At 35.6% G+C, this 12,957-nt stretch overlaps 1 protein-coding gene and 1 pseudogene across 1 annotated transcript in view; one reads left to right on the forward strand and one right to left on the reverse strand.

The window, feature by feature from the left end:
* The window catches only part of MKLN1 (muskelin 1), a 184,713-nt gene that overhangs the window by 49,197 nt on the left and 122,559 nt on the right, over positions 1-12,957 (reverse strand). The window contains exons 10-11 of the mRNA XM_007445636.1: positions 8,039-8,251; positions 801-1,022 (exon numbers count right to left, since the gene is read on the reverse strand). Of these exons, the coding sequence (XP_007445698.1) occupies positions 801-1,022; positions 8,039-8,251 (435 nt within the window). The remainder of the gene's footprint in view (positions 1-800; positions 1,023-8,038; positions 8,252-12,957) is intronic.
* Positions 9,465-10,382, forward strand: LOC103084725 (transcription factor BTF3 pseudogene; annotated as a pseudogene).

Here is a 12,957-nt window from a genome sequence, read left to right on the forward strand (position 1 = left end):
TGGGAATTTATTATACTCTTCTCTTTACTTTGGTATATGTTAAAAATATTACACAGTGTATTTTTAAAGTTATGTTCACAGCAAGAAGCCCAAGTTTTCACTATAGCACATAAAAAGGTTAAAGAGGGCTTCCCTGGTGGTGCAGTGGTTGAGAGTCTGCCTGCTGATGCAGGGGACACGGGTTCGTGCCCCGGTCCGGGAGGATCCCACATGCCGCAGAGTGGCTGGGCCCGTGAGCCATGGCCGCTGAGCCTGCATGTCCGGGGGCTGTGCTCCGCAACGGGAGAGGCCACAACGGTGAGAGGCCCGCGTAACACAAAAAAAAAGGAAAAAAAAAAAAAAAAAAGGTTAAAGAAATGTCTGTATGCTGGTTTTTGCTGATAAATTTTAATTCTACTAAGTCAATTCTTAATTCTTTGCACTTAATGGAGAGTAGCAGAGGGGAAAATAAGAACAGATAAGAAAATTGATCTTCTAGACACTAAGAGAAAACAGTAAGTAGAAAGGTATATAAGAAAGAGAAATAGCTACTACATATAAGCCAGTGAAGTTAGTCATAAAAGTGCCTAGATTAGTATTCAGCTGATAACTACTTAGGAATTATTAGGTTGATAGAAGAATCTTATAATTAGCAAACAGTTCCGTGTTAAAGGTAACTTTGTTTTTGTCTATCACTGCCAACACATTTAATTCTAATGAAAAATTTTGCTCTCTTACTGAAGAATTAGATTTCACCACTTCTTTTCCTATTGAGAGATACATGACACAATAACATAAGACAATGTACAGAATATTCTTACTGAGTGGAATAGCATGCAGTGTCCTATACGAGACTGGATGTCCTCAGGCCCAGCATTACAGGAGTCCTCTCGAAGAAGTTTCCAGGTTTGACACTGACAGTTGAAAGCAAACAATCCACTGAATTGTGGTTCACTGGCTCTGCTGTCGTCTACACTGCCATTACATGTCAAAATTCTACCACCAAAGGTGTAGATCATATGTTTTTCTGAGTCCATACACATCTACAGAACAAGGCAACAGATTGAATAGTTTTAGATTGTTCCTATCATATGTGCTAAAATGAAACCAATGTGTGCGGTTTTAGAATCTCAAAGAAAGTGAACATTGTCTTAATAACACCAAATACCATCCCTGATTATCATATGCACTTATTAAAATACTGCTCAACACCTGGCAGAGATTCAGGATGGATTTCTAAATACCTTTTCAGGTTTCCATTTTTTTTCCAGTGAGAATAAAATACGCTGGGTTATGGAGCTTTATGCTTTCTTGAAGCTGCACAGTTTTTACCAAATCAACCAATAATACATTAGGTACTGACTTATAACTAAGAGTAAATACTGATCATACTCCGTGGGCAAACAGTGATCACATCCTCCTTATAAAAACAAAAACTCCCTTCTCTCCATTCTAGGCAAGCATTCTATTCCTCTTGCTACCATTTAATAAGAGAGAAGATATGTGAATAAGAGTAATGCAGCTTAATTCATCTCTCCGCATTTATTTTACAAAATTCTTCAAATTATGTTGTTACCAAATAGCAAAACAAACACAAGAAAAGACATTTGCAGCAATCAGTCTCCAGGTGAAACAAATTCTATTTCGAAGAATACGTAAGTCCAAGTTGGTAATTAGATGCTGAATACAAGTGGCATTTATGTTTAAACAATAAAGTGTATGTAAAACACCTATTTTTTTTATTGTTGTTGCTAAAGCACAAATACTAGCCATTATATGTTCAATTCTCTCCTCCATCAATTTACTCCTGCTACTTATCTATTTTTTGTATTGTTTTTAATAATAAACTATTAAAATAATTGTAAAGCTTATCTTAAAATTAATATTAAATATTAAAAAGAAAGGATTCTAGCGCCTCCTAATCTTTACCTACCACTAAAAAGATTCACTCACTTGCCATTTCCCAGGTTTCTGGCAGACTTCCATAAATTAAGATGAAAATCTACAATTCCTTAAGGGTGAAATATTCAGGAACATGGTTGAAAAACTGAGATGTCAAAGTTTTCATGTCCCTGGCACTACAAAGAAAAGTGATCCTACCCTTTAATCTTAAATGATTATATCATGAAAAGCAATCCATACATTGTTGAGGGACACACATAATGTGAGTCTATTTACATTTTCGTAAGTTCACAGATTCATACTAATTTGGTTCAATCTCTGTTATCTAGCCCCTATGGTTCTACTTTATATAGCTACAAAGGGAGCTTCTCTTTCCTTTTGGGGATATTTAAATTTCATTTTGATATAGCTATTCTCATTTGTTATCAGGGGAGAGGCATAAACATCTTTATCTTAGTAGCTCTTTCTTGCATAGCGACCAAACGAACCCAAAAAGGGACGAAGATACTGTTTAGCTTGATTCTTTCCCATATCTTAGAACAATGACACAGAACAGAAACAATTTTATTCCTTCAGCTTGGTTCTTCCCTGGATAAGACAGGTAGTTTCAATGAGGGTCAATTATCAAATAACAAGTTTTTGTTTGTTTGTTTGTTTTTGGTTTTTTTTGCGGGCCTCTCACTGTTGTGGCCTTTCCCGTTGCAGAGCACAGGCTCCGGACGCGTAGGCTCAGTGGCCATGGCTCACGGGCCCAGCTGCTCCACTGCATGTGGGATCTTCCCGGACCGGGGCATGAACCCGTGTCCGCTGCATCGGCAAGCGGACTCTCAACCACCGCGCCACCAGGGAAGCCCCAAATAACAAGTTTTAATCACTCTAGGAAACTTTATGTTGTTCATACAAGTTTTAATCACTCTAGGAAACTTTATGTTTTTCGTCAGTTTATGGTTTCCTTTTAACTTTTAATCTCTGAAAAATGTTTGAAAATCCAATGGCTTATTAAACTCTGTGAGATCACAGAATCTTTTCCCTCAAGACTTGAAGAAATCTTTTAAGCCTACTCTGTCAGGTTAGCTATTTAATTTCTAAAAGCAAATAAACAGGACTTCCCTGGTGGCGCAGCAGTTAAGAATCCGCCTGCCAATGCAGGGGACACAGGTTCCAGGCCTGGTCCCGGAAGATCCCACATGCTGCGGAGCAACTAAGCCCGTGGGCCACAACTACAAAGCCTGTGCTCTAGAGCCCACAAGCCACAACTACTGAAGCCTGCACACCTAGAGCCCGTGCTCTGCAACAAGAGAAGCCACCACAATGAGCCGCCCAGGCACTGCAACAAAAGAGTAGCCCCGCTCACCGCAACTAGAAAAAGCCTGCGCAGCAACAAAGATGCAACACAGCCATAAATAAATAAATAAGTAAATAATAAATAAATTAAAATAAAAGCAAATAAATAATGGATAGCCACTTATTCCCCACCCCGTCCCCAACTGCTTTTTAATTTGAAACCGTCTTTTTATTTTAGTTTATCACATGAACACAAAATTGGCTAGGGTTAGGTTGGGTTCAAGATAATTTCCTCCTCACAAAATCTGAAGCTATTGCTATAAAGCCTTCTAAGTAGTAGTGTCCAACCCACTACCCTACCTCCCGCCAACCTCCAAAAATGCCTCATGTTAATCTGACTCTTGCTTACCTACAAAGGTAACCAGTTTTCTCTGTAGCTTTTAGGATTTTCTCTTCTTCCTTGGTTCTGAAATTTCATTAAGGAAGTATCTAGGTAGGGATATTCTTTTTTCATTCATTCTGATCTGCACTTGGAATTTCTTTCATTCTGAAAACAATCTTTCTTCAGCTCTGAGAATTTTCTTCATTTTTACCTTGAGTGGTTTGTTCTTGTTGTTGTTGTTTTGGCCTCCATTCTCTTTCTAGAACTCCTATAAGGTGGATGTTGGAACTTCAGACCCTTTTCTCTGTTTAACTTTTCTCTCATAAACTTACCTCACTAATTTAGTAACCATTTAGAGGTATGTCCACACTGCCTTTTAATCTATTTACTGAGATTTTAATTTCACTATCAAATCTTTAATTTATAATTTTTCTATATATTTCCTTTTCATGAATGCAATAGCCTCCTGAATTGCTCTAAGAAATCACTTAAATTTATCTTAAAGACTTCTGCAATTTACACTACAAACTGTTCTTCTTTGTTGATTCTTAATTTGTTGAGTTCAGTACCTCACATCTCATAGTATTAATTATCTTCAAATATTTGGATTTGGGCGTTATTGTTTTAGTTGTCTTTGTATCTGAGAATCCCTATTCATCTGCCTGTTGCATATACAGTAGTCTACCTCAAGGTAAGGCAAGATGAGACATGATGCTGTGAAAGGTTCTGCAGCAGCTCTCCAGTGCCTCTTAGGAGTATTGCTCTATCTGTCCAGCTCCAATGACCACACTGAACACTTGACCTATTAATAATTATCACAGTTCAATGCTACTCAGTCAAACTGGAAAATGTCCTGCTGTTTCATCTCCAACTCATCATCTACTGTTTGCCCCAACTACATGCTTTGAGACTCAAGTTGCTGCTATCTTATAGGTTGTGGTTTCTTCTGGTTGGATCTGATCCTAACTGCTTTCTATTTGAGAAATTCCCTCAAATATTTTAAATTCCCTAAGGGTATTCCTTCTTCTTTTTCTACACTATTACTAATATATTCTCTTGTCATTTCACAGGATGTTGGGCAGGAGGAGGGTAAAAATATATGTTCAGCCTGCCAATGATCCACACTGACCCAGGGAGAATGCCAATGAGCTGAGATCTCCAATACTGTGATTAAAGTTTCTCCTGTCATTTCTTGATCAGCTCACATTCCATTTTCTAGCAATTTCCTCAAAATGTGCTTATATATGAAGGACAGTTTGGCTAGATATAAAACCCTTGGCTCACACTGTCTTTTCTTTGAATACCTTCTAGATATTGCTCTATTGTCTCTTGGCACTGAATACAGCGGTAGAGAAATCTGATATCAGTCTCATTTTACTTCTGGATAATTTCATCTAGTTGCCCAACAAATGGCCTCTTTATCTTTGAAATTCAGTGTTAGTAATATATATATCTTAGAGTTGAATGCCTAGGTCAATTTTCCCTATATTTATTAATATCAGGTCCTCTTATACTACGTGGAATAGGCTTCCTTCTTGAGGAAAGTCTTCTTGAATTTTATGTATAAATATTTCTTCTGTTCCATTGTTTTGGTTTTCTTCTTTAATGTCTCCAATTATGTGTACGTTGGCTCTCTTTTGCCTGCCTTCTCTATCTGTAATTTTCTGGCTAGCCCTTATATCTATATTTGTTTTCTTTACCTGCCTTTCTTATTTCTTATGACCCAAACCTATTCTTCTTTATGCTCCTTGTAAACTAGTCTTCATTTTTTGAAGTGTTACTATATTTTCCTTCAATTTCTTTCTTGAGATTTACCAGGTCCAGTTACACCTGCTCCTATTATTTGGCCATCATCTGCATTCTTGAATGTATGCCTTGAAGTTTTCTTCAGAGTTTCAAGCTTCATTAAGTCAATTAATTCATGTTAGAATATTGGAATATAATTTTCATCTGCTGTTGCATGAAAGAAAGTTTTTGCTATTCTTCCTTTTATTGTTTTTCTTTAGAGTACTTCTCTAAAGATTTGGTGTTTACTGCTTTTTAGTTTTTCATATTTAAATGAGCTGAATTCCCCTGGACCAGATAATACAAGGTTCCTATGGAAGTGTGACATTCTTGCTCAAGGACTTCCTCCTCTATTGCTACTGAACTGAATGGCTTCTTCAACATATGGCGCTTCTGTGAAGCCATCTTCTCTAACTATGAACCTCATCTGGTTTAGGGGGCTTCTATCTCGAGCCTTGAGCTCCCCCAGTTCCTTCAATGGACATGCATAAAGAGCCACTGTCCCCACAGGTCATAGTGTTTCCTTTGCTTTTGGAAGATGGTGCTTTCTGATATCTACCACTTATGGGCCTTGCTAGGCACTTTCCACATGGTATTTAACTGACTCCCCCAGTGGCTGCACTGGGTTCGATTTCTGCTCTGCTCATGACACTTCCATTACGACGTACTTCTGCTAAGCTTCCTCTACATTCCCAGTTCTCCCCATTACATTGCTCTGAGTTTCAATACAGGTTCTGGGTTTTCCAGTTGTTTTTGGCTAAACTTACAAGGAATTGGGAGTTGTGGGTTTTCTTTGGCTTCTGGCTTTGCTGAACATATGACTTGTGTTTTTTTAAAATCTTTTTGTTTGGTTCTCATTGTTCCTGAAAGATCACACAAAGCAACAACATGGAAAGCTTCAGAAGCTGCCACTGTGTCCTTAGGCAATACAAATGTCTTTGAATTTTAATTTTTTTAATATGTTAAAATTCAAAACGGCAAAGTAACTTTTAAGCATATCTTCAGGCCCCTTTCTCAGGTTCCTCTCAAATTTGAATGCTAAGTGTCAAATCTTAAAGTGTCACAAACAACTCCAAGTAATTTTTGGAGTTGGTTCCAACTTATAACTTTATTTTCATGAAACAGAACAGAAAATGGAGGCTTATACATTGTGTTAATTGTTCAAGGTCACAGAAGCAGCTGGTGGCTGAATTAGCACTGAAATCCTGGCTTCTTCACCCCTAGTGTTCTGTTAATAACACCTAATGAGTTGAAAACCAAGCATCATTGAACCTAGGCTTCAGGGAACATTCTGTTTTACCAAAGTCAAGAGAAACAAAGGCCCCACACAAGGACAGCATATGTGCTATACTCAGACTACCCCTAAGTTATTCTTTTTTTCAACCTGTAAAAACATAAGCCTCTTTTGGAAAAGAAATTTGTAACCAGTTGGAGGCAAGAAAATAAACTGTTTCCCTAACAACGTTATCTGCTGATGTTCTGTTTTTAAAAGATCAGAAGAAGTCTAACTTTTTTGGGAGTTCTTATTTTCCACATGAACGACACTGAGGATGTCAGCAGAGAAGTGCAAAGCTTTACAGAGCTCGGTTACGTACAGCCAGCACAAGTTCCAAATTCAATCTAGGGAGTACTCTGAAGACTAATGTTTTTGATTTTCCACCCACCACATACTCAATAGACATATAAGCCACTACTCTTTTCCTTATCATTCTCCTATTAAAACTACTTGTTAGTATAAATATGGCAGGAGGAAAGTTTTAAAGCAAAGAATTAACAAAAACTGGTAAAGAAACAATAAATAAAGACTTGGGTTTTAATGCCTAGATATTAGGCATAAGCTAGATTCTGTCATAAATTCTAGCACCACTCCCCATTTCTCAAGTAATACATAATGCTTTGTTCATCAATAGTGTTACAGATTTTTTAAAAGTCTTTTTCTTCCCCATACTCCAAAAACCTTTGGAAATGGGTTAAGCCAAGCAAAACTGCCTACAAAATTCAAAGGGGCTACTCTTTTGTTTGAGGTAGTACTGACCTGTACTGAACTGATATAAAATAAGTTTTCAAAGACAGATAACAATGATAATGGGGATGATGATATGACAGCTACATACATATTAATATTTAAATGGTTTAAGAGATTGCTGTATGTAGTCTTCTTGTCTACAACATCATTCTATGACTTCTATTGGTGCTGAATTTAAACTTCATCTAGTACACGCCAAGTTCTTATCTGTTTTATACTGAGTTTGTGATTATATACAAAAGTAAATATATTTCACTCGCACTGGAAGAAAAACTCTACATTTCCAGTTCTTGAACTCATTATAAAATAATTTAAAATTTTCCAGGAATGTAGAATAAAAAGTTTTAAAAGGGCAAGTTGTTATTGGTATGATTTATGAATATTGTAAAACTAAATGTTTTTCCTAATATGTATTGCTCCATCTACTCTCTATAAATTTTTTATAAATTAACAACTGTGTTTTGAGATCTTAGTATTTTATTCTTCACCAAACAAGAGAAAATAACTTTTAAAGAATAACTTTATATCTACTGAAACAGTAATTCTTTTTATTATATGTCATAGGTATTTGTAGTAGAAACCACCAATAGAAAACTCAGCATAACATGTGAAATAAACTCTAAGAGCAATAGTCACTGAGCACTAATTAATTCCACCATACAGTTATCTGTGCACCAAACCTGATGATCAAACACCAGTTTCGGTCCTCCATCAGCAGCAGTATCCTCACTGAGTAACATCCATGTGTTTGTGTCAATGTCATAACGATAGAAATCACTCTTCAGAGATTTGCTGTTCCTCACAGAGGAATCCAAATAACGCCCCAGTGTGTAGATTTGCCTTCGTTGAATGTCAATGCACATTTTATGACATGATCTAGCACTGGGACCATTCTGTGGAGAGCAAAAAAAAAGAATGAAAAGAAAAAAATTCAAAGAATAAATAACAGAAGACAAAATTAAATGCCCTTTTTTGTTTACTTTCATGAAAAGGTTTGCTCAGAATCTTGTATCAAGTCCAACTAATATATATGTCCAATACTAGGCTTAAATCTCTAGGGGAAAATAAAAGAAGCAGTAGGAGACACAAATCTTACTTAGAAAAGCTTAAACTCTACCAGGAAAGATGAGATGAACTATTCTCTATTCTATGGCACTCTGTTTATAACACTTATATGGCTTTTACTATATACTCCATTACATTTTTAGTCATTTGTGTATAGACCTTAATTCTTTTGTACGTGTCAATCTGCTTAAAGACACATTTGGTTTTTCAAAATATTTTTGTACGCTTCATCAGAATCTAGCATAAAACAGGCACTCCAAGAATATTTAGAATTTCATAATTGGTAGGAACCTTAATAGAAGTGTAGTTTAATGATCTCCTTTTAAAGATGAGGAGATATAAGCTCAAAGAGGAATGATATCATCCTGAAAGCTAGTAAGCTAGTGACAGAAGCAGAATGAGAATCCAAGTCTTGACTTCTTCATCCAGCCTTTACATTATATAAAATTGACTCTCCTGACAATGACTCAGCTCCATTAAACAACTAGGGAACAAAATGAAGAACAATATATTATCAATAAAAATTAATTAGTTGAGATCACTTGTATCACAGGACAGAATAAAAGGTAAAAAAAGAAAACAAACAACAAAAAACTGTAGTATAAGGCCCAAAAAAGGAGCTCATGAAAAAAAAAAAAAAGGGACTTCAATTGGGTAGGACTGGATTATCTGAAAGAGGGAAAAGGAAAGAGAACTAATATTTGTTAAATATCTACTAAATTCTGCCTATATTATTGCTATGTATGTGTGTATATATTTCATTTATCCTTGTAACAACTCCATAAAGAAATAATACCACCATTTCACAAAGTCTAAGTAATCTGTCTATAGTCACAAAACTAAGATAGAGAATCTAAGCCCCAGTGTAATCAAGCCAAACACTGTGTTCTTTCTACTCTTCCAGATGGTTTTCTCCCGAAGATAAGAGAAACAAAAGCAAAAATACACTAAATACAACGTGTGGGGTTATGACTGAGATAAAGAATTCCTGCCACAGAAATAACAGAGTTGAAGTATAACGTAGAAATAGAAAGCCGGTGAATGACTGACAGAGGACAACTGAATGTAATCTTGCAAGCATTAAAGAACTATTATAGGTTTCTAGAGAAGGATATAAAATAAAAAAGCAGTATTATAGGAAGAGTAATCCAGCATTATTTAGATTAAATGAAGGAATAAAAATATTACACAGGAAGAACAGTTTGACATTAGTGTTATTAATCCAGATATTAAGTTGATTTAAATCTGCAATTTAGTGTTCACACTAATTACTATTTTAAAAATTATTTTTAGAGATTTTTGTGAAGGGAAATCTTTAGCAGATAAGGTAGAAATGTTACTTAAGAAAGAATTTCCGCTCCAGCTGCCATCTTGCGTCCCTGTGTGTGTGCTCCTAACCTCAGCTGGTCTGCCCGAGAACCCCTAAGTGCCAACACTAGTCCCCTACATGGCCCCATTTCCACTGCAACAAGAAGAAAGAAACTATCATGAAGCAGGAGAATCCTCGACAAACTGCAGGCACAAATGCACAGTGGTGGGAAAGAAACTGCTTGCAGAAAGAAGGTGGTTCATAGAACAGCCACAGCAGACAACAAAAAACTTCAGTTCTCCTTAAAGAAGTTACGGGTAAACAATATCTCTGGTATTGAAGAAGTGAATATGTTCACAAACCAAGGGACAGTGATCCACTTTAACAAACCTAAAGTTCAGGCATCTCTGGCAGCAAACATCTTCACCATTACAGGCCATGCTGAGACAAAGCAGCTGACAGAATTGCTACCCATCACCTTAAACCACCTTGGTGCAGACAGTCTGACCAGTCTAAGGAGACTGGCTGAAGCTCTGCCCAAATAACCTGTGGATGGAAAAGCACCACTTGCCACTGGAGAGGACGACGATGATGAAGTTCCAGATCTTGTGGAGAATGTTGATGAGGCTTCCAAGAATGAAGCAAACTGAACTGAGTTAACTTCTGAAGAAGATAAATCTTGAAGAAGTTACTGGGAGCTGCTATTTTATATGACTGCTTTTTAAAATTTTGTTTATGGATCTGATAAAATCTAGATCTCTAATATTTTTAAGCCCAAGACCCTGGACACTGTGGCTCTTTTCGGTTTTTGCTTATATACAATTCATTCTTTGCAGCTAATTAAGCTGAAGAAGCCTGGGAATAAAGTTTAAAAAAAGTTAATAAAGTTCTTTGCCTAGTAAAAAAAAAAAGAAAGAAAGAATTTCCTCTGTAATTAAATAATCTAAAAAACAAGTATCAGGTAAGATATAATGTATCGATGCCATATTTCCTAGAGCGTAAAGTCTGAAGTTTTAATAGGAGAATAACAGAATTTCTTGCTTCAGCTTAATTAGCACAAGTGCTATTAAAATGATGAGCAAATTACTTCCTAAGGAGAAAAAAGGGAATAAAGGTAAGACTAGAAACCAAGAGACTACAGAACAGACAAAAAAATAGAGAAAATTAATAAAGTTTTTTTTGAAACATTCATAGAATTATAAACCACTAGCAAGACTAATTTTTTTTAAAGGGAGAAAATACAAATTGCCAGTATCAGAAATGAAAGCAATACTATCAATAGAAATTAAAAACAAAATAAGGAACTATCATTGAAAAACATAGTAAAATTTGACCATGTAGACAAAATGGACATATTCCTTGGAAAAAATATAACTTATTAAAATTGACACAAGATGAAAGAGAAAATCTGAAAACTTGGATTCATAATTTTAAATCTTTCCACAAAGAGAAGGCCAGCCAGATGCCTACACTCGTAAAATTTATCAAATACTTAAGGAAAAAATAGTATCAATTTTACACAAAATTTTTCAGAAAACAGAGGAAGAAAAAGATCTCCTTTTTTAAACTTGTATTTTATTCATTCCTAACTTACATATTTTATGAGGACAACATAACACTGAAACCAAATAACAATATTACAAAGGAGGAAGAGCAGAAGTAACATACAGGTAGCTAGTATACCTCATGAATACAGAAATAAAACTAATCTTTAACAAAATATCAAATAGAATACAGCAATATATAAGAATAATATTTCATAACTACAAGGGTTTTATTTCACAAATGCAAAGTCAATTTTACATTTGAAAATCAATCAAGGTAATTTTCCACATTAAAAGAGTAAAGGGGGAATTCCCTGGTGGTCCAGTAGTTAGGACTCTGTGCTTTCACTGCCGGGGCCTGGGTTCAATCCCTGGTCAGGGAACTAAGATCCTGCAAGCCGTGTGGTGTGGCCAAAAAAAAAAAAGTAAAAGAATAAAGGGGAAAAATACACAATCTTATCAATATATATATTGTAGAACAAGCACTTGATAAACCCAACAAATATTCATGAGGAAGAACTCACAGCAAACTAGGAATAGAAATGAACTTCCTCAATTTGATAAAGAATGTATGAAAATCCTAAATCTAATTTTCCCTTTAATGGTGAAATACAGAGTGCTTTCCTGCTAAGATGTGAAACAAAATAAGGATGTCTTTTCTCATCTCTTCTATTTAACACTGTACTGGAAGTCCAAATGAGTGCAATAAGGCATTAAAAAATAAAATTAAAAGTTATGACAGAAAAAGAGAGTGGAAAGAAAGAAGTTAAAATTGTCTCTATTCAGAGATGACAGGATGTTTAAAACATCCTAAGAAATCAACATATAATAGAAGAGAAACTGTTAGAAATAATAAATGGACTTAGAAAAGTGATATGATACAAACAAGTTGAAAATTAAAAATGTTTAAGTTTCATTTACAGTAGCATGGAAAAACAAAATACACTGGGATCCATTTAATAAAAATAAAAAGGACCTCTAATCTGCAAACTTCGAGTGCTGGGAGGTAATGAATAAGACTGAAATAAATGGAAATTTAACCCTGTTCATGGATTAGAAGGCTCAGTATCATTAAGACATCAATTATCTCCAAATTGATTTATAGACTGAATACATTTCCAATCATAAGTTCAACAGTTTTAGAAACTGACAATATGATTCTAAAATTTATATGAAGATGTAAAGGACCTAGAAGAGTCAAAATAATTTTTAAAAAGAATAACGAAAGTGTCTTACATACTTGACCTGAAGGAGTGTCATACTGGAATATGAATAGACCAAAAGGTCATGGAGCAGATTAGAGTGTCCAAAGAGAGACATATACTTATATGCTCAATTGATTTTTGAGAAAGGTGCCAAGCAGTTCAACAGGGAAAGAAGACAGGGAGCGACCAGAACTCTCATAAATTTCTGGAAGGAATATAAAATAGTACAACCACTTTGGGAAAAGCTTTAACAGTTTCATCAATGGATGCTAAAAGGGCAAAAGTTTGATGAGTAACAGAATATTTTCATAGTCTCAAAATGTCTCCTCATAAATTACTTATTAATATGGAGTGGGAAATCTGGTGAGCACCCTTCTTAACCAAGTGATCAAAGCTAACATCAGACAAACTGACATGATGTGCCTGTCTCCTGACAGGACATACTTAGGAGGACCCGATGTCCACATGGCATTCCT

Source organism: Lipotes vexillifer, unplaced genomic scaffold, assembly GCF_000442215.2.
Source record: "Lipotes vexillifer unplaced genomic scaffold, Lipotes_vexillifer_v1.1 scaffold1110, whole genome shotgun sequence".
Classification (NCBI taxonomy): domain Eukaryota; kingdom Metazoa; phylum Chordata; class Mammalia; order Artiodactyla; family Lipotidae; genus Lipotes; species Lipotes vexillifer.